The sequence below is a fragment of the Ascaphus truei genome, unplaced genomic scaffold (assembly GCF_040206685.1).
Source record: "Ascaphus truei isolate aAscTru1 unplaced genomic scaffold, aAscTru1.hap1 HAP1_SCAFFOLD_2083, whole genome shotgun sequence".
In the NCBI taxonomy this organism is placed as follows: Eukaryota; Metazoa; Chordata; class Amphibia; order Anura; family Ascaphidae; genus Ascaphus; species Ascaphus truei.
The window spans coordinates 19,976-39,119 of record NW_027454993.1 but is presented as its reverse complement, the minus strand read 5'-3'; the positions used below and the strand labels follow the sequence as shown (position 1 = coordinate 39,119).

General features: G+C 55.5%; 1 protein-coding gene across 1 annotated transcript in view; it reads right to left on the bottom strand.

Moving 5' to 3' along the window:
* LOC142477426 (uncharacterized) overlaps nucleotides 1-19,144 on the bottom strand; it is a gene marked incomplete at both ends in the record, with an annotated part of 39,789 nt that overhangs the window by 7,031 nt on the left and 13,614 nt on the right. The window contains 3 exons of the mRNA XM_075582256.1: nucleotides 7,155-7,355; nucleotides 8,013-8,110; nucleotides 8,846-8,954. Of these exons, the coding sequence (XP_075438371.1) occupies nucleotides 7,155-7,355; nucleotides 8,013-8,110; nucleotides 8,846-8,954 (408 nt within the window). The remainder of the gene's footprint in view (nucleotides 1-7,154; nucleotides 7,356-8,012; nucleotides 8,111-8,845; nucleotides 8,955-19,144) is intronic.

Here is a 19,144-nt window from a genome sequence, read left to right as displayed (position 1 = left end):
GTGTAATATATATATAACTCTGTACCTCCCATTGTACCGCGCTGCGGTGTGTGTAATATATATAACTCTGTACCCCCCATTGTACTGCGCTGCGGTGTGTGTAATATATATATAACTCTGTACCCCCCATTGTACCGCGCTGCGGTGTGTGTAATATATATATAACTCTGTACCCCCCATTGTACCGCGCTGCGATGTGTGTAATATATATATAACTCTGTACCCCCATTGTACCGCACTGCGGTGTGTGTAATATATATAACTCTGTACCCCCCATTGTACCGCGCTGCGGTGTGTGTAATATATATATAACTCTGTACCCCCATTGTACCGCGCTGCGGTGTGTGTAATATATATAACTCTGTACCCCCCATTGTACCGCGCTGCGGTGTGTGTAATATATATAACTCTGTACCCCCCATTGTACTGCGCTGCGGTGTGTGTAATATATATATAACTCTGTACCCCCCATTGTACCGCACTGCGGTGTGTGTAATATATATATAACTCTGTACCCCCCATTGTACCGCACTGCGGTGTGTGTAATATATATATAACTCTGTACCCCCCATTGTACCGCGCTGCGGTGTGTGTAATATATATAACTCTGTACCCCCCATTGTACCGCGCTGCGGTGTGTGTAATATATATATAACTCTGTACCTCCCATTGTACCGCACTGCGGTGTGTGTAATATATATATAACTCTGTACCCCCCATTGTACCGCACTGCGGTGTGTGTAATATATATAACTCTGTACCTCCCCATTGTACCGCGCTGCGGTGTGTGTAATATATATAACTCTGTACCCCCCATTGTACCGCGCTGCGGTGTGTGTAATATATATATAACTCTGTACCTCCCATTGTACCGCACTGCGGTGTGTGTAATATATATATAACTCTGTACCCCCCCATTGTACCGCACTGCGGTGGTGTATAATATATATAACTCTGTACCTCCCATTGTACCGCGCTGCGGTGTGTGTAATATATATAACTCTGTACCCCCCATTGTACCGCACTGCGGTGTGTGTAATATATATATAACTCTGTACCCCCCATTGTACCGCGCTGCGGTGTGTGTAATATATATATAACTCTGTACCCCCCATTGTACCGCACTGCGGTGTGTGTAATATATATATAACTCTGTACCCCCCCATTGTACCGCACTGCGGTGTGTGTAATATATATATAACTCTGTACCTCCCATTGTACCGCACTGCGGTGTGTGTAATATATATAACTCTGTACCCCCCATTGTACCGCACTGCGGTGTGTGTAATATATATATAACTCTGTACCCCCCCATTGTACCGCACTGCGGTGTGTGTAATATATATATAACTCTGTACCCCCCCATTGTACCGCACTGCGGTGTGTGTAATATATATATAACTCTGTACCCCCCCATTGTACCGCACTGCGGTGTGTGTAATATATATATAACTCTGTACCCCCCATTGTACCGCACTGCGGTGTGTGTAATATATATATAACTCTGTACCCCCCATTGTACCGCAGCTGCGGTGTGTGTAATATATATATAACTCTGTACCCTCCCATTGTACCGCACTGCGGTGTGTGTAATATATATAACTCTGTACCCCCCATTGTACCGCGCTGCGGTGTGTGTAATATATATATAACTCTGTACCTCCCATTGTACCGCGCTGCGGTGTGTGTAATATATATAACTCTGTACCCCCCATTGTACTGCGCTGCGGTGTGTGTAATATATATATAACTCTGTACCCCCCATTGTACCGCGCTGCGGTGTGTGTAATATATATATAACTCTGTACCCCCATTGTACCGCGCTGCGATGTGTGTAATATATATATAACTCTGTACCCCCCATTGTACCGCACTGCGGTGTGTGTAATATATATAACTCTGTACCCCCCATTGTACCGCGCTGCGGTGTGTGTAATATATATATAACTCTGTACCCCCATTGTACCGCGCTGCGGTGTGTGTAATATATATAACTCTGTACCCCCCCATTGTACCGCGCTGCGGTGTGTGTAATATATATAACTCTGTACCCCCCATTGTACTGCGCTGCGGTGTGTGTAATATATATATAACTCTGTACCCCCCATTGTACCGCACTGCGGTGTGTGTAATATATATATAACTCTGTACCCCCCATTGTACCGCACTGCGGTGTGTGTAATATATATATAACTCTGTACCCCCCATTGTACGCGCTGCGGTGTGTGTAATATATATAACTCTGTACCCCCCATTGTACCGCGCTGCGGTGTGTGTAATATATATATAACTCTGTACCTCCCATTGTACCGCACTGCGGTGTGTGTAATATATATATAACTCTGTACCCCCCATTGTACCGCACTGCGGTGTGTGTAATATATATAACTCTGTACCCCCCATTGTACCGCACTGCGGTGTGTGTAATATATATAACTCTGTACCCCCCATTGTACCGCGCTGCGGTGTGTGTAATATATATATAACTCTGTACCTCCCATTGTACCGCACTGCGGTGTGTGTAATATATATATAACTCTGTACCCCCCCATTGTACCGCACTGCGGTGTGTATAATATATATAACTCTGTACCTCCCATTGTACCGCGCTGCGGTGTGTGTAATATATATAACTCTGTACCCCCCATTGTACCGCACTGCGGTGTGTGTAATATATATATAACTCTGTACCCCCCATTGTACCGCGCTGCGGTGTGTGTAATATATATATAACTCTGTACCCCCCATTGTACCGCACTGCGGTGTGTGTAATATATATATAACTCTGTACCCCCCCATTGTACCGCGCTGCGGTGTGTGTAATATATATATAACTCTGTACCCCCATTGTACCGCGCTGCGGTGTGTGTAATATATATAACTCTGTACCTCCCCATTGTACCGCGCTGCGGTGTGTGTAATATATATAACTCTGTACCCCCCATTGTACCGCACTGCGGTGTGTGTAATATATATATAACTCTGTACCCCCCCATTGTACCGCACTGCGGTGTGTGTAATATATATAACTCTGTACCTCCCATTGTACCGCACTGCGGTGTGTGTAATATATATAACTCTGTACCCCCCATTGTACCGCGCTGCGGTGTGTGTAATATATATATAACTCTGTACCCCCCATTGTACCGCGCTGCGGTGTGTGTAATATATATAACTCTGTACCCCCCATTGTACCGCACTGCGGTGTGTGTAATATATATATAACTCTGTACCCCCCATTGTACCGCGCTGCGGTGTGTGTAATATATATAACTCTGTACCCCCCATTGTACCGCACTGCGGTGTGTGTAATATATATATAACTCTGTACCCCCCATTGTACCGCGCTGCGGTGTGTGTAATATATATAACTCTGTACCCCCCATTGTACCGCGCTGCGGTGTGTGTAATATATATATAACTCTGTACCCCCCATTGTACCGCGCTGCGGTGTGTGTAATATATATAACTCTGTACCCCCCATTGTACCGCGCTGCGGTGTGTGTAATATATATAACTCTGTACCCCCCATTGTACCGCACTGCGGTGTGTGTAATATATATAACTCTGTACCCCCCATTGTACCGCGCTGCGGTGTGTGTAATATATATATAACTCTGTACCCCCCATTGTACCGCGCTGCGGTGTGTGTAATATATATAACTCTGTACCCCCCATTGTACCGCGCTGCGGTGTGTGTGTAATATATATAACTCTGTACCTCCCATTGTACCGCGCTGCGGTGTGTGTAATATATATAACTCTGTACCCCCCATTGTACCGCACTGCGGTGTGTGTAATATATATAACTCTGTACCCCCCATTGTACCGCGCTGCGGTGTGTGTAATATATATATAACTCTGTACCTCCCATTGTACCGCGCTGCGGTGTGTGTAATATATATATAACTCTGTACCCCCCATTGTACCGCACTGCGGTGTGTGTAATTATATATAACTCTGTACCCCCATTGTACCGACACTGCGGTGTGTGTAATATATATAACTCTGTACCCCCCATTGTACCGCGCTGCGGTGTGTGTAATATATATAACTCTGTACCCCCCATTGTACCGCACTGCGGTGTGTGTAATATATATAACTCTGTACCCTCCCATTGTACCGCGCTGCGGTGTGTGTAATATATATATAACTCTGTACCCCCCATTGTACCGCGCTGCGGTGTGTGTAATATATATAACTCTGTACCCCCCATTGTACCGCACTGCGGTCGTGTGTAATATATATAACTCTGTACCCCCATTGTACCGCGCTGCGGTGTGTGTAATATATATATAACTCTGTACCCCCCATTGTACCGCACTGCGGTGTGTGTAATATATATAACTCTGTACCCCCCATTGTACCGCACTGCGGGTGTGTGTAATATATATAACTCTGTACCCCCCATTGTACCGCACTGCGGTGTGTGTAATATATATATATAACTCTGTACCCCCCATTGTACCGCACTGCGGTGTGTGTAATATATATAACTCTGTACCCCCATTGTACCGCGCTGCGGTGTGTGTAATATATATAACTCTGTACCCCCCATTGTACCGCGCTGCGGTGTGTGTAATATATATAACTCTGTACCCCCCATTGTACCGCACTGCGGTGTGTGTAATATATATATAACTCTGTACCCCCCATTGTACCGCACTGCGGTGTGTGTAATATATATATAACTCTGTACCTCCCATTGTACCGCGCTGCGGTGTGTGTAATATATATAACTCTGTACCCCCCATTGTACCGCGCTGCGGTGTGTGTAATATATATATAACTCTGTACCCCCCATTGTACCGCGCTGCGGTGTGTGTAATATATATATAACTCTGTACCTCCCATTGTACCGCACTGCGGTGTGTGTAATATATATATAACTCTGTACCCCCCATTGTACCGCACTGCGGTGTGTGTAATATATATAACTCTGTACCCCCCATTGTACCGCGCTGCGGTGTGTGTAATATATATAACTCTGTACCTCCCCATTGTACCGCACTGCGGTGTGTGTAATATATATAACTCTGTACCCCCATTGTACCGCACTGCGGTGTGTGTAATATATATATAACTCTGTACCCCCCATTGTACCGCACTGCGGTGTGTGTAATATATATAACTCTGTACCCCCCATTGTACCGCACTGCGGTGTGTGTAATATATATATAACTCTGTACCCCCCATTGTACCGCACTGCGGTGTGTGTAATATATATAACTCTGTACCCCCCATTGTACCGCACTGCGGTGTGTGTAATATATATCTATAACTCTGTACCCCCCATTGTACCGCACTGCGGTGTGTGTAATATATATATAACTCTGTACCCCCCATTGTACCGCACTGCGGTGTGTGTAATATATATAACTCTGTACCCCCCATTGTACCGCACTGCGGTGTGTGTAATATATATATAACTCTGTACCCCCCATTGTACCGCACTGCGGTGTGTGTAATATTATATATAACTCTGTACCCCCCATTGTACCGCACTGCGGTGTGTGTAATATATATAACTCTGTACCCCCCATTGTACCGCACTGCGGTGTGTGTAATATATATAACTCTGTACCCCCCATTGTACCGCACTGCGGTGTGTGTAATATATATTAACTCTGTACCTCCCATTGTACCGCACTGCGGTGTGTGTAATATATATATAACTCTGTACCCCCCATTGTACCGCGCTGCGGTGTGTGTAATATATATAACTCTGTACCCCCCATTGTACCGCGCTGCGGTGTGTGTAATATATATAACTCTGTACCCCCCATTGTACCGCGCTGCGGTGTGTGTAATATATATAACTCTGTACCCCCCATTGTACCGCACTGCGGTGTGTGTAATATATATAACTCTGTACCCCCCATTGTACCGTGCTGCGGTGTGTGTAATATATATAACTCTGTACCCCCCATTGTACCGCGCTGCGGTGTGTGTAATATATATATAACTCTGTACCCCCATTGTACCGCACTGCGGTGTGTGTAATATATATAACTCTGTACCCCCCATTGTACCGCACTGCGGTGTGTGTAATATATATAACTCTGTACCCCCCATTGTACCGCACTGCGGTGTGTGTAATATATATAACTCTGTACCCCCCATTGTACCGCGCTGCGGTGTGTGTAATATATATATAACTCTGTACCCCCCATTGTACCGCGCTGCGGTGTGTGTAATATATATAACTCTGTACCCCCCATTGTACCGCACTGCGGTGTGGGTAATATATATAACTCTGTACCCCCCATTGTACCGCACTGCGGTGTGTGTAATATATATAACTCTGTACCCCCCATTGTACCGCACTGCGGTGTGTGTAATATATATATAACTCTGTACCCCCCATTGTACCGCACTGCGGTGTGTGTAATATATATAACTCTGTACCCCCCATTGTACCGCGCTGCGGTGTGTGTAATATATATATAACTCTGTACCCCCATTGTACCGCGCTGCGGTGTGTGTAATATATATATAACTCTGTATCCCCCATTGTACCGCGCTGCGGTGTGTGTAATATATATATAACTCTGTACCCCCCATTGTACCGCACTGCGGTGTGTGTAATATATATAACTCTGTACCCCCCATTGTACCGCGCTGCGGTGTGTGTAATATATATATAACTCTGTACCCCCCATTGTACCGCGCTGCGGTGTGTGTAATATATATAACTCTGTACCTCCCATTGTACCGCACTGCGGTGTGTGTAATATATATATAACTCTGTACCCCCCCATTGTACCGCACTGCGGTGTGTGTAATATATATAACTCTGTAACCCCCATTGTACCGCGCTGCGGTGTGTGTAATATATATAACTCTGTACCCCCCATTGTACCGCACTGCGGTGTGTGTAATATATATAACTCTGTACCCCCCATTGTACCGCACTGCGGTGTGTATAATATATATAACTCTGTACCCCCCATTGTACCGCACTGCGGTGTGTGTAATATTATATAACTCTGTACCCCCCATTGTACCGCGCTGCGGTGTGTGTAATATATATATAACTCTGTACCCCCCATTGTACCGCACTGCGGTGTGTGTAATATATATAACTCTGTACCCCCCATTGTACCGCACTGCGGTGTGTGTAATATATATAACTCTGTACCCCCCCATTGTACCGCGCTGCGGTGTGTGTAATATATATAACTCTGTACCCCCCATTGTACCGCACTGCAGAATATGCTGTCGCTTTGCAAATAAATAATAATACTAATAATGGTGAGTATTTGATACTCACCAGGTACCCAAATTCGATAGTGGACATTTTCGCCTGCAGAATGGACCAGAGACCCCAGAAAAAGTGTGAGGCCAAAGCAAACCTGAGGGGGGAGAGAGGGGGAGTGTAAGAAAGGGCAAGGGGGGGGGAGGGAGTGCAAGAAAGGGTAAGATGGGGTGAGGAGGGAAGGGTAAGAGGGGGAGGAGGGGTAGGGGGGAGGAGGGGGTAAGGGAGAGGGAGGAGGGGGAATTACACATTTTATTGGACCAACAGGCAGCTGTAATGTTACACGGGGGGGGGGGGAGGTTAAGGGGATATGGGTCCTGCAGAGTGGGGGGGGGGGGCGGTTATGGGGATATAGGTCCTGCAGAGCGGGGGGGGGAGGGGAGGTTATGGGGATATGGGTCCTGCAGAGCGGGGGGGGGGGAGGGGAAGTTATGGGGATATGGGTCCTGCAGAGCGGGGGGGGGGGGAGGGGAAGTTATGGGGATATGGGTCCTGCAGAGCGGGGGGGGGGGGGGGAGGGGAAGTTATGGGGATATGGGTCCTGCAGAGCGGGGGGGGGAGGGGAAGTTATGGGGATATGGGTCCTGCAGAGCGGGGGGGGGGAGGGGAAGTTATGGGGATATGGGTCCTGCAGAGCGGGGTGGAGGATATGGGGGGGGAGGTTTTGGGGGGGGGAGGAGTATGGGGGGGAGGGGAGGTTATGGGGGGGGGAGGATATGGGGGGAGAGGAGAGGTTACGGATTTCTCTCCTCACCTGTTCACTTCAAGGACCATCGCCTCCTCCTGAACCCGACGTTCGGAATCACTGAGACCCGGATATTTCTCCAACAGGTAGGAGCGGAAAAAGTGAAGCTGAGTGGGGGGGGGGGGGAGGGGGGGAGAGAGAGAGAGAATTACACAGAGTTACTTCTCGTCTTGTCCTGGGCACAGAGGGGGGGGGGGGGCTTGTCCTGGGCACGGAGACGAGAGAGGGAGAGGCGGGGGGGAGAGAAGAGAGGGGGGGGAGAGAAGAGAGGGGGGGGAGAGAAGAGAGTGGGGGGGGGGGTTGTCCTGGGCACAGAGACGAGGGAGAGGGGGGGGAGAGAAGAGAGGGGGGGGAGAGAAGAGAGGAGGGGGGAGAGAAGAGAGTGGGGGGGAGAGAAGAGAGGGGGGGAGAGAAGCGAGGGGGGGAGAGAAGAGAGTGGGGGGGAGAGAAGAGAGGGGGGGGGGGGCTTATCCTGGGCAGGGAGTTATAATAAGAAACTGATGCTCTTCGACACGTGGTAGTTGTGTACTTTTTGCCCTCAAGGGGTGGAGGTATGGGAGGTAGTTATCTACCTGCTGCCTCCGGGTCGGGGTAGGTATTCAGGTAGCTGTGTACTATTGCCCTGGTGGTGTAGTTGTGTACCTGTTGCACCCCAGGTGGGATAGTTGTTTACCTTTTACCCACGGATGGGTAATTGCGTACCTGTTGCCCCCGGGTGGTGTAGTTGTGTACATGTTGCCCCCGGGTGGGGTAGTTGTGTACATGTTGCCCCCGGGTGGGGTAGTTGTGTACCTGTTGCCCCTGGCTTGTTGTGTACCTGTTGCCCCTGGGTAGTTGTGTACCTGTTGCCCCCGGGTGGGGTAGTTGTTCAGTTGTGCTTGGTAGAACGGCCACTCGCTGTGCTGATAATTATACATCCACTCACAGAAGTGATTCCCCATATCAAACCCTCTGAGGAAGACACAGGTAACACAATGACACAACACAGCACAGACAGGTAACACAATGACAACACAGCCCAGAGAGGTAACACAATGACACAACACAGCACAGACAGGTAACACAATGACAACACAGCCCAGGCAGGTAACACAATGACACAGCGCAGCCCAGGCAGGTAACGCAATGACAACACAGCACAGAGAGGTAACACAATGACACAGCGCAGCCCAGAAGTACGTCGTTATCCGAGCCCAGAAGTACGTCGTTACCCGAGCCCAGAAGTGCGCGGTTACCCGAGCCCAGAAGTACGCGGTTACCCGAGCCCAGAAGTACGCGGTTACCCGAGCCCAGAAGTACGTCGTTATCCGAGCCCAGAAGTGCGTCGTTACCCGAGCCCAGAAGTACGTCGTTACCCGAGCCCAGAAGTGCGTCGTTACCCGAGCCCAGAAGTGCGTCATTACCCGTTACCCGAGCCCAGAAGTGCGTCGTTACCCGAGCCCAGAAGTACGCGGTTACCCGAGCCCAGAAGTGCGTCGTTACCCGAGCCCAGAAGTGCGCCGTTACCCGAGCCCAAAAGTGCGTCGTTACCCGAGCCCAGAAGTGCGTCGTTACCCGTTACCCGAGCCCAGAAGTGCGTCGTTACCCGAGCCCAGAAGTGCGTCGTTACCGAGCCAGAAGTGCGTCGTTACCCGCGCCCAGAAGTGCGTCGTTACCCGAGCCCAGAAGTACGTCGTTACCCGAGCCCAGAAGTACGCCGTTACCCGAGCCCAGAAGTACGTCGTTACCAGAGCCCAGACGTGCGTCGTTACCCGAGCCCAGAAGTGCGTCGTTACCCGAGCCCAGAAGTGCGTCGTTACCCGAGCCCAGAAGTGCGTCGTTACCCGAGCCCAGAAGTACGCGGTTACCCGAGCCCAGAAGTGCGTCGTTACCCGAGCCCAGAAGTGCGTCGTTACCCGAGCCCAGAAGTACGCGGTTACCCGAGCCCAGAAGTGCGTCGTTACCCGAGCCCAGAAGTGCGTCGTTACCCGAGCCCAGAAGTGCGCGGTTACCCGAGCCCAGAAGTACGCGGTTACCCGAGCCCAGAAGTGCGCCGTTACCCGAGCCCAGAAGTGCGTCGTTACCCGAGCCCAGAAGTGCGTCGTTACCCGAGCCCAGAAGTGCGTCGTTACCCGAGCCCAGAAGTGCGTCGTTACCCGAGCCCAGAAGTGCGTCGTTACCCGAGCCCAGAAGTGCGCCGTTACCCGAGCCCAGAAGTGCGCCGTTACCCGAGCCCAGAAGTGCGTCGTTACCCGAGCCCAGAAGTGCGTCGTTACCCGAGCCCAGAAGTGCGCCGTTACCCGAGCCCAGAAGTGCGCGGTTACCCGAGCCCAGAAGTGCGCGGTTACCCGAGCCCAGAAGTGCGCCGTTACCCGAGCCCAGAAGTGCGTCGTTACCCGAGCCCAGAAGTGCGTCGTTACCCGAGCCCAGAAGTGCGTCGTTACCCGAGCCCAGAAGTGCGTCGTTACCCGAGCCCAGAAGTGCTTCGTTACCCGAGCCCAGAAGTGCGCCGTTACCCGAGCCCAGAAGTGCGTCGTTACCCGAGCCCAGAAGTGCGTCGTTACCCGAGGCCAGAAGTGCGTCGTTACCCGTTACCCGAGCCCAGAAGTACGCCGTTACCCGAGCCCAGAAGTGCGTCGTTACCCGAGCCCAGAAGTGCGTCGTTACCCGAGGCCAGAAGTGCGTCGTTACCCGTTACCCGAGCCCAGAAGTACGCCGTTACCCGAGCCCAGAAGTGCGTCGTTACCCGAGGCCAGAAGTGCGTCGTTACCCGTTACCCGAGCCCAGAAGTACCCGTTACCCGAGCCCAGAAGTGCGTCGTTACCCGAGCCCAGAAGTGCGTCGTTACCCGAGCCCAGAAGTGCGCCGTTACCCGAGCCCAGAAGTGCGTCGTTACCCGAGCCCAGAAGTGCGTCGTTACCGAGCCCAGAAGTACGTCGTTACCCGAGCCCAGAAGTGCGTCGTTACCCGAGCCCAGAAGTGCGTCGTTACCCGAGCCCAGAAGTGCGTCGTTACCCGAGCCCAGAAGTGCGCCGTTACCCGAGCCCAGAAGTGCCTCGTTACCCGAGCCCAGAAGTGCGTCGTTACCCGAGCCCAGAAGTGCGTCGTTACCCGAGCCCAGAAGTGCGTCGTTACCGAGCCCAGAAGTGCGTCGTTACCCGAGCCCAGAAGTACACGGTTACCCGTTACCCGAGCCCAGAAGTGCGTCGTTACCCGAGCCCAGAAGTGCGCGGTTACCCGAGCCCAGAAGTTACCCGAGCAAAGAAGTACGTCGTTACCCGAGCCCAGAAGTGCCTCGTTACCCGAGCCCAGAAGTACGCCGTTACCCGAGCCCAGAAGTGCCTCGTTACCAGAGCCCAGAAGTGCGTCGTTACCAGAGCCCAGAAGTACGCGGTTACCCGAGCCCAGAAGTGCGTCGTTACCAGAGCCCAGAAGTGCCTCGTTACCCGAGCCCAGAAGTGCGTCGTTACCCGAGCCCAGAAGTGCGTCGTTACCCGAGCCCAGAAGTGCGCCGTTACCCGAGCCCAGAAGTACGTCGTTACCCGAGCCCAGAAGTGCGTCGTTACCCGAGCCCAGAAGTACGCGGTTACCTGAGCCCAGAAGTGCGTCGTTACCCGAGCCCAGAAGTGCGTCGTTACCGAGCCCAGAAGTGCGTCGTTACCCGAGCCCAGAAGTGCGTCGTTACCCGAGCCCAGAAGTGCGCCGTTACCCGAGCCCAGAAGTGCGCCGTTACCCGAGCCCAGAAGTGCGTCGTTACCCGAGCCCAGAAGTACGCGGTTACCCGAGCCCAGAAGTGCCTCGTTACCCGAGCCCAGAAGTGCGTCGTTACCCGAGCCCAGAAGTGCGTCGTTACCCGAGCCCAGAAGTGCGTCGTTACCCGAGCCCAGAAGTGCCTCGTTACCGAGCCCAGAAGTGCCTCGTTACCCGAGCCCAGAAGTGCGTCGTTATCCGAGCCCAGAAGTGCGCCGTTACCCGAGCCCAGAAGTGCGTCGTTACCCGAGCCCAGAAGTGCGCCGTTACCAGAGCCCAGAAGTGCGTCGTTACCCGAGCCCAGAAGTGCGCCGTTACCCGAGCCCAGAAGTGCCTCGTTACCCGAGCCCAGAAGTTACCCGAGCCCAGAAGTGCGCCGTTACCCGAGCCCAGAAGTGCCTCGTTACCCGAGCCCAGAAGTGCGTCGTTACCCGAGCCCAGAAGTGCGTCGTTACCCGAGCCCAGAAGTGCGTCGTTACCCGAGCCCAGAAGTGCGTCGTTACCCGAGCCCAGAAGTGCGTCGTTACCCGAGCCCAGAAGTGCGTCGTTACCCGAGCCCAGAAGTGCGTCGTTACCCGAGCCCAGAAGTGCGCCGTTACCAGAGCCCAGAAGTGCGCCGTTACCCGAGCCCAGAAGTGCGCGGTTACCCGAGCCCAGAAGTTACCCGAGCCCAGAAGTACGTCGTTACCCGAGCCCAGAAGTGCCTCGTTACCCGAGCCCAAAAGTACGCCGTTACCCGAGCCCAGAAGTGCCTCGTTACCCGAGCCCAGAAGTGCGTCGTTACCAGAGCCCAGAAGTGCGCGGTTACCCGAGCCCAGAAGTGCGCGGTTACCCGAGCCCAGAAGTGCGTCGTTACCAGAGCCCAGAAGTGCCTCGTTACCCGAGCCCAGAAGTGCCTCGTTACCCGAGCCCAGAAGTGCGTCGTTACCCGAGCCCAGAAGTGCGTCGTTACCCGAGCCCAGAAGTGCGTCGTTACCCGAGCCCAGAAGTGCGCCGTTACCCGAGCCCAGAAGTACGTCGTTACCCGAGCTCAGAAGTGCGTCGTTACCCGAGCCCAGAAGTACGCGGTTACCTGAGCCCAGAAGTGCGTCGTTACCCGAGACCAGAAGTGCGTCGTTACCGAGCCCAGAAGTGCGCCGTTACCCAAGCCCAGAAGTGCGTCGTTACCCGAGCCCAGAAGTGCGTCGTTACCCGAGCCCAGAAGTGCGTCGTTACCCGAGCCCAGAAGTGCCTCGTTACCCGAGGCCAGAAGTACGTCGTTACCCGAACCCAGAAGTGCGTCGTTACCCGAGCCCAGAAGTACGCGGTTACCCGAGCCCAGAAGTGCGTCGTTACCCGAGCCCAGAAGTGCGCCGTTACCCGAGCCCAGAAGTGCGTCGTTACCCGAGCCCAGCAGTGCGTCGTTACCCGTTACCCGAGCCCAGAAGAGCGTCGTTACCCGAGCCCAGAAGTGCGTCGTTACCCGAGCCCAGAAGTGCGTCGTTACCCGAGCCCAGAAGTGCCTCGTTACCCGAGGCCAGAAGTACGTCGTTACCCGAGCCCAGAAGTGCGTCGTTACCCGAGCCCAGAAGTACGCGGTTACCCGAGCCCAGAAGTGCGTCGTTACCCGAGCCCAGAAGTGCGCCGTTACCCGAGCCCAGAAGTGCGTCGTTACCCGAGCCCAGCAGTGCGTCGTTACCCGTTACCCGAGCCCAGAAGAGCGTCGTTACCCGAGCCCAGAAGTGCGTCGTTACCCGAGCCCAGAAGTGCGTCGTTACCCGAGCCCAGAAGTACGTCGTTACCCGTTACCCGAGCCCAGAAGTACGCCGTTACCCGAGCCCAGAAGTGCGTCGTTACCCGAGCCCAGAAGTGCGTCGTTACCCGAGCCCAGAAGTGCGTCGTTACCCGAGCCCAGAAGTGCGTCGTTACCCGAGCCCAGAAGTGCGTCGTTACCTGAGCCCAGAAGTACGCGGTTACCCGAGCCCAGAAGTGCGTCGTTACCCGAGCCCAGAAGTGCGTCGTTACCCGAGCCCAGAAGTACGCGGTTACCCGAGCCCAGAAGTGCGTCGTTACCCGAGCCCAGAAGTGCGTCGTTACCCGAGCCCAGAAGTGCGCGGTTACCCGAGCCCAGAAGTACGCGGTTACCCGAGCCCAGAAGTGCGCCGTTACCCGAGCCCAGAAGTGCGTCGTTACCTGAGCCCAGAAGTGCGCGGTTACCCGAGCCCAGAAGTACGCGGTTACCCGAGCCCAGAAGTACGTCGTTACCCGAGCCCAGAATTGCGTCGTTACCGAGCCCAGAAGTGCCTCGTTACCCGAGCCCAGAAGTGCGTTGTTACCCGAGCCCAGAAGTGCGCCGTTACCCGAGCCCAGAAGTGCGTCGTTACCCGAGGCCAGAAGTACGTCGTTACCCGAGCCCAGAAGTGCGCCGTTACCCGAGCCCAGAAGTGCGCGGTTACCCGAGCCCAGAAGTGCGCGGTTACCCGAGCCCAGAAGTGCGCGGTTACCCGAGCCCAGAGGTGCGTCGTTACCCGAGCCCAGAAGTGCGTCGTTACCCGAGCCCAGAAGTGCGTCGTTACCCGAGCCCAGAAGTGCGTCGTTACCCGAGCCCAGAAGTGCGTCGTTACCCGAGCCCAGAAGTGCGCCGTTACCCGAGCCCAGAAGTGCGCCGTTACCCGAGCCCAGAAGTGCGTCGTTACCCGAGCCCAGAAGTGCGTCGTTACCCGAGCCCAGAAGTGCGCCGTTACCCGAGCCCAGAAGTGCGCGGTTACCCGAGCCCAGAAGTGCGCGGTTACCCGAGCCCAGAAGTGCGTCGTTACCCGAGCCCAGAAGTGCGTCGTTACCCGAGCCCAGAAGTGCGTCGTTACCCGAGCCCAGAAGTGCGTCGTTACCCGAGCCCAGAAGTGCTTCGTTACCCGAGCCCAGAAGTGCGCCGTTACCCGAGCCCAGAAGTGCGTCGTTACCCGAGCCCAGAAGTGCGTCGTTACCCGAGCCCAGAAGTGCGTCGTTACCCGAGGCCAGAAGTGCGTCGTTACCCGTTACCCGAGCCCAGAAGTACGCCGTTACCCGAGCCCAGAAGTGCGTCGTTACCCGAGGCCAGAAGTGCGTCGTTACCCGTTACCCGAGCCCAGAAGTACCCGTTACCCGAGCCCAGAAGTGCGTTGTTACCCGAGCCCAGAAGTGCGTCGTTACCCGAGCCCAGAAGTGCGCCGTTACCCGAGCCCAGAAGTGCGTCGTTACCCGAGCCCAGAAGTGCGTCGTTACCGAGCCCAGAAGTACGTCGTTACCCGAGCCCAGAAGTGCGTCGTTACCGGAGCCCAGAAGTGCGTCGTTACCCGAGCCCAGAAGTGCGTCGTTACCCGAGCCCAGAAGTGCGCCGTTACCCGAGCCCAGAAGTGCCTCGTTACCCGAGCCCAGAAGTGCCTCGTTACCCGAGCCCAGAAGTGTGTCGTTACCCGAGCCCAGAAGTGCGTCGTTACCCGAGCCCAGAAGTGCGTCGTTACCGAGCCCAGAAGTGCGTCGTTACCCGAGCCCAGAAGTACGTCGTTATCCGAGCCCAGAAGTGCGTCGTTACCCGAGCCCAAAAGTATGCGGTTACCCGTTACCCGAGCCCAGAAGTGCGTCGTTACCCGAGCCCAGAAGTGCGCGGTTACCCGAGCCCAGAAGTTACCCGAGCAAAGAAGTACGTTGTTACCCGAGCCCAGAAGTGCCTCGTTACCCGAGCCCAGAAGTACGCCGTTACCCGAGCCCAGAAGTGCCTCGTTACCCGAGCCCAGAAGTGCGTCGTTACCAGAGCCCAGAAGTACGCGGTTACCCGAGCCCAGAAGTGCATCGTTACCAGAGCCCAGAAGTGCCTCGTTACCCGAACCCAGAAGTGCGTCGTTACCCGAGCCCAGAAGTGCGTCGTTACCCGAGCCCAGAAGTGCGCCGTTACCCGAGCCCAGAAGTACGTCGTTACCCGAGCCCAGAAGTGCGTCGTTACCCGAGCCCAGAAGTACGCGGTTACCTGAGCCCAGAAGTGCGTCGTTACCCGAGCCCAGAAGTGCGTCGTTACCGAGCCCAGAAGTGCGTCGTTACCCGAGCCCAGAAGTGCGTCGTTACCCGAGCCCAGAAGTGCGCCGTTACCCGAGCCCAGAAGTGCGCCGTTACCCGAGCCCAGAAGTGCGTCGTTACCCGAGCCCAGAAGTACGCGGTTACCCGAGCCCAGAAGTACGCGGTTACCCGAGCCCAGAAGTGCCTCGTTACCCGAGCCCAGAAGTGCGTCGTTACCCGAGCCCAGAAGTGCGTCGTTACCCGAGCCCAGAAGTGCGTCGTTACCCGAGCCCAGAAGTGCCTCGTTACCCGAGCCCAGAAGTGCGTCGTTACCAGAGCCCAGAAGTGCGCGGTTACCCGAGCCCGGAAGTGCGCGGTTACCCGAGCCCAGAAGTGCGTCGTTACCAGAGCCCAGAAGTGCCTCGTTACCCGAGCCCAGAAGTGCCTCGTTACCCGAGCCCAGAAGTGCGTCGTTACCCGAGCCCAGAAGTGCCTCGTTACCCGAGCCCAGAAGTGCGTCGTTACCCGAGCCCAGAAGTGCGCCGTTACCCGAGCCCAGAAGTGCGTCGTTACTCGAGCTCAGAAGTGCGTCGTTACCCGAGCCCAGAAGTACGCGGTTACCCGAGCCCAGAAGTGCGTCGTTACCCGAGCCCAGAAGTGCGTCGTTACCGAGCCCAGAAGTGCGCCGTTACCCAAGCCCAGAAGTGCGTCGTTACCCGAGCCCAGAAGTGCGTCGTTACCCGAGCCCAGAAGTGCGTCGTTACCCGAGCCCAGAAGTGCCTCGTTACCCGAGGCCAGAAGTGCCTCGTTACCCGAGCCCAGAAGTGCGTCGTTACCCGAGCCCAGAAGTACGCGGTTACCCGAGCCCAGAAGTGCGTCGTTACCCGAGCCCAGAAGTGCGCCGTTACCCGAGCCCAGAAGTGCGCGGTTACCCGAGCCCAGAAGTGCGCGGTTACCCGAGCCCAGAAGTGCGTCGTTACCCGAGCCCAGAAGTGCGTCGTTACCCGAGCCCAGAAGTGCGCGGTTACCCGAGCCCAGAAGTTACCCGAGCCCAGAAGTACGTCGTTACCCGAGCCCAGAAGTGCCTCGTTACCCGAGCCCAGAAGTACGCCGTTACCCGAGCCCAGAAGTGCCTCGTTACCCGAGCCCAGAAGTGCGTCGTTACCAGAGCCCAGAAGTGCGCGGTTACCCGAGCCCAGAAGTGCGCGGTTACCCGAGCCCAGAAGTGCGTCGTTACCAGAGCCCAGAAGTGCCTCGTTACCCGAGCCCAGAAGTGCCTCGTTACCCGAGCCCAGAAGTGCGTCGTTACCCGAGCCCAGAAGTGCCTCGTTACCCGAGCCCAGAAGTGCGTCGTTACCCGAGCCCAGAAGTGCGCCGTTACCCGAGCCCAGAAGTGCGTCGTTACTCGAGCTCAGAAGTGCGTCGTTACCCGAGCCCAGAAGTACGCGGTTACCCGAGCCCAGAAGTGCGTCGTTACCCGAGCCCAGAAGTGCGTCGTTACCGAGCCCAGAAGTGCGCCGTTACCCAAGCCCAGAAGTGCGTCGTTACCCGAGCCCAGAAGTGCGTCGTTACCCGAGCCCAGAAGTGCGTCGTTACCCGAGCCCAGAAGTGCCTCGTTACCCGAGGCAAGAAGTGCCTCGTTACCCGAGCCCAGAAGTGCGTCGTTACCCGAGCCCAGAAGTACGCGGTTACCCGAGCCCAGAAGTGCGTCGTTACCCGAGCCCAGAAGTGCGCCGTTACCCGAGCCCAGAAGTGCGCGGTTACCCGAGCCCAGAAGTGCGCGGTTACCCGAGCCCAGAAGTGCGTCGTTACCCGAGCCCAGAAGTGCGTCGTTACCCGAGCCCAGAAGTGCGTCGTTACCCGAGCCCAGAAGTGCCTCGTTACCCGAGCCCAGAAGTGCGTCGTTACCCGAGCCCAGAAGTGCTTCGTTACCCGAGCCCAGAAGTGCGCCGTTACCCGAGCCCAGAAGTGCGTCGTTACCCGAGCCCAGAAGTGCGTCGTTACCCGAGCCCAGAAGTGCGTCGTTACCCGAGGCCAGAAGTGCGTCGTTACCCGTTACCCGAGCCCAGAAGTACGCCGTTACCCGAGCCCAGAAGTGCGTCGTTACCCGAGGCCAGAAGTGCGTCGTTACCCGTTACCCGAGCCCAGAAGTACCCGTTACCCGAGCCCAGAAGTGCGTCGTTACCCGAGCCCAGAAGTGCGTCGTTACCCGAGCCCAGAAGTGCGCCGTTACCCGAGCCCAGAAGTGCGTCGTTACCCGAGCCCAGAAGTGCGTCGTTACCGAGCCCAGAAGTACGTCGTTACCCAAGCCCAGAAGTGCGTCGTTACCCGAGCCCAGAAGTGCGTCGTTACCCGAGCCCAGAAGTGCGTCGTTACCCGAGCCCAGAAGTGCGCCGTTACCCGAGCCCAGAAGTGCCTCGTTACCCGAGCCCAGAAGTGTGTCGTTACCCGAGCCCAGAAGTGCGTCGTTACCCGAGCCCAGAAGTGCGTCGTTACCGAGCCCAGAAGTGCGTCGTTACCCGAGCCCAGAAGTACGTCGTTATCCGAGCCCAGAAGTGCGTCGTTACCCGAGCCCAGAAGTACGCGGTTACCCGTTACCCGAGCCCAGAAGTGCGTCGTTACCCGAGCCCAGAAGTGCGTGGTTACCCGAGCCCAGAAGTTACCCGAGCAAAGAAGTACGTCGTTACCCGAGCCCAGAAGTGCCTCGTTACCCGAGCCCAGAAGTACGCCGTTACCCGAGCCCAGAAGTGCCTCGTTACCCGAGCCCAGAAGTGCGTCGTTACCAGAGCCCAGAAGTACGCGTTACCCGAGCCCAGAAGTGCGTCGTTACCAGAGCCCAGAAGTGCCTCGTTACCCGAGCCCAGAAGTGCGTCGTTACCCGAGCCCAGAAGTGCGTCGTTACCCGAGCCCAGAAGTGCGCCGTTACCCGAGCCCAGAAGTACGTCGTTACCCGAGCCCAGAAGTGCGTCGTTACCCGAGCCCAGAAGTACGCGGTTACCCGAGCCCAGAAGTGCGCGGTTACCCGAGCCCAGAAGTGCGTCGTTACCGAGCCCAGAAGTGCGTCGTTACCCGAGCCCAGAAGTGCGTCGTTACCCGAGCCCAGAAGTGCGCCGTTACCCGAGCCCAGAAGTGCGCCGTTACCCGAGCCCAGAAGTGCGCCGTTACCCGAGCCCAGAAGTGCGCCGTTACCCGAGCCCAGAAGTGCGTCGTTACCCGAGCCCAGAAGTGCGTCGTTACCCGAGCCCAGAAGTGCGTCGTTACCCGAGCCCAGAAGTACGCGGTTACCCGAGCCCAGAAGTGCGTCGTTACCCGAGCCCAGAAGTGCGTCGTTACCCGAGCCCAGAAGTGCCTCGTTACCCGAGCCCAGAAGTACGTCGTTATCCGAGCCCAGAAGTGCGCCGTTA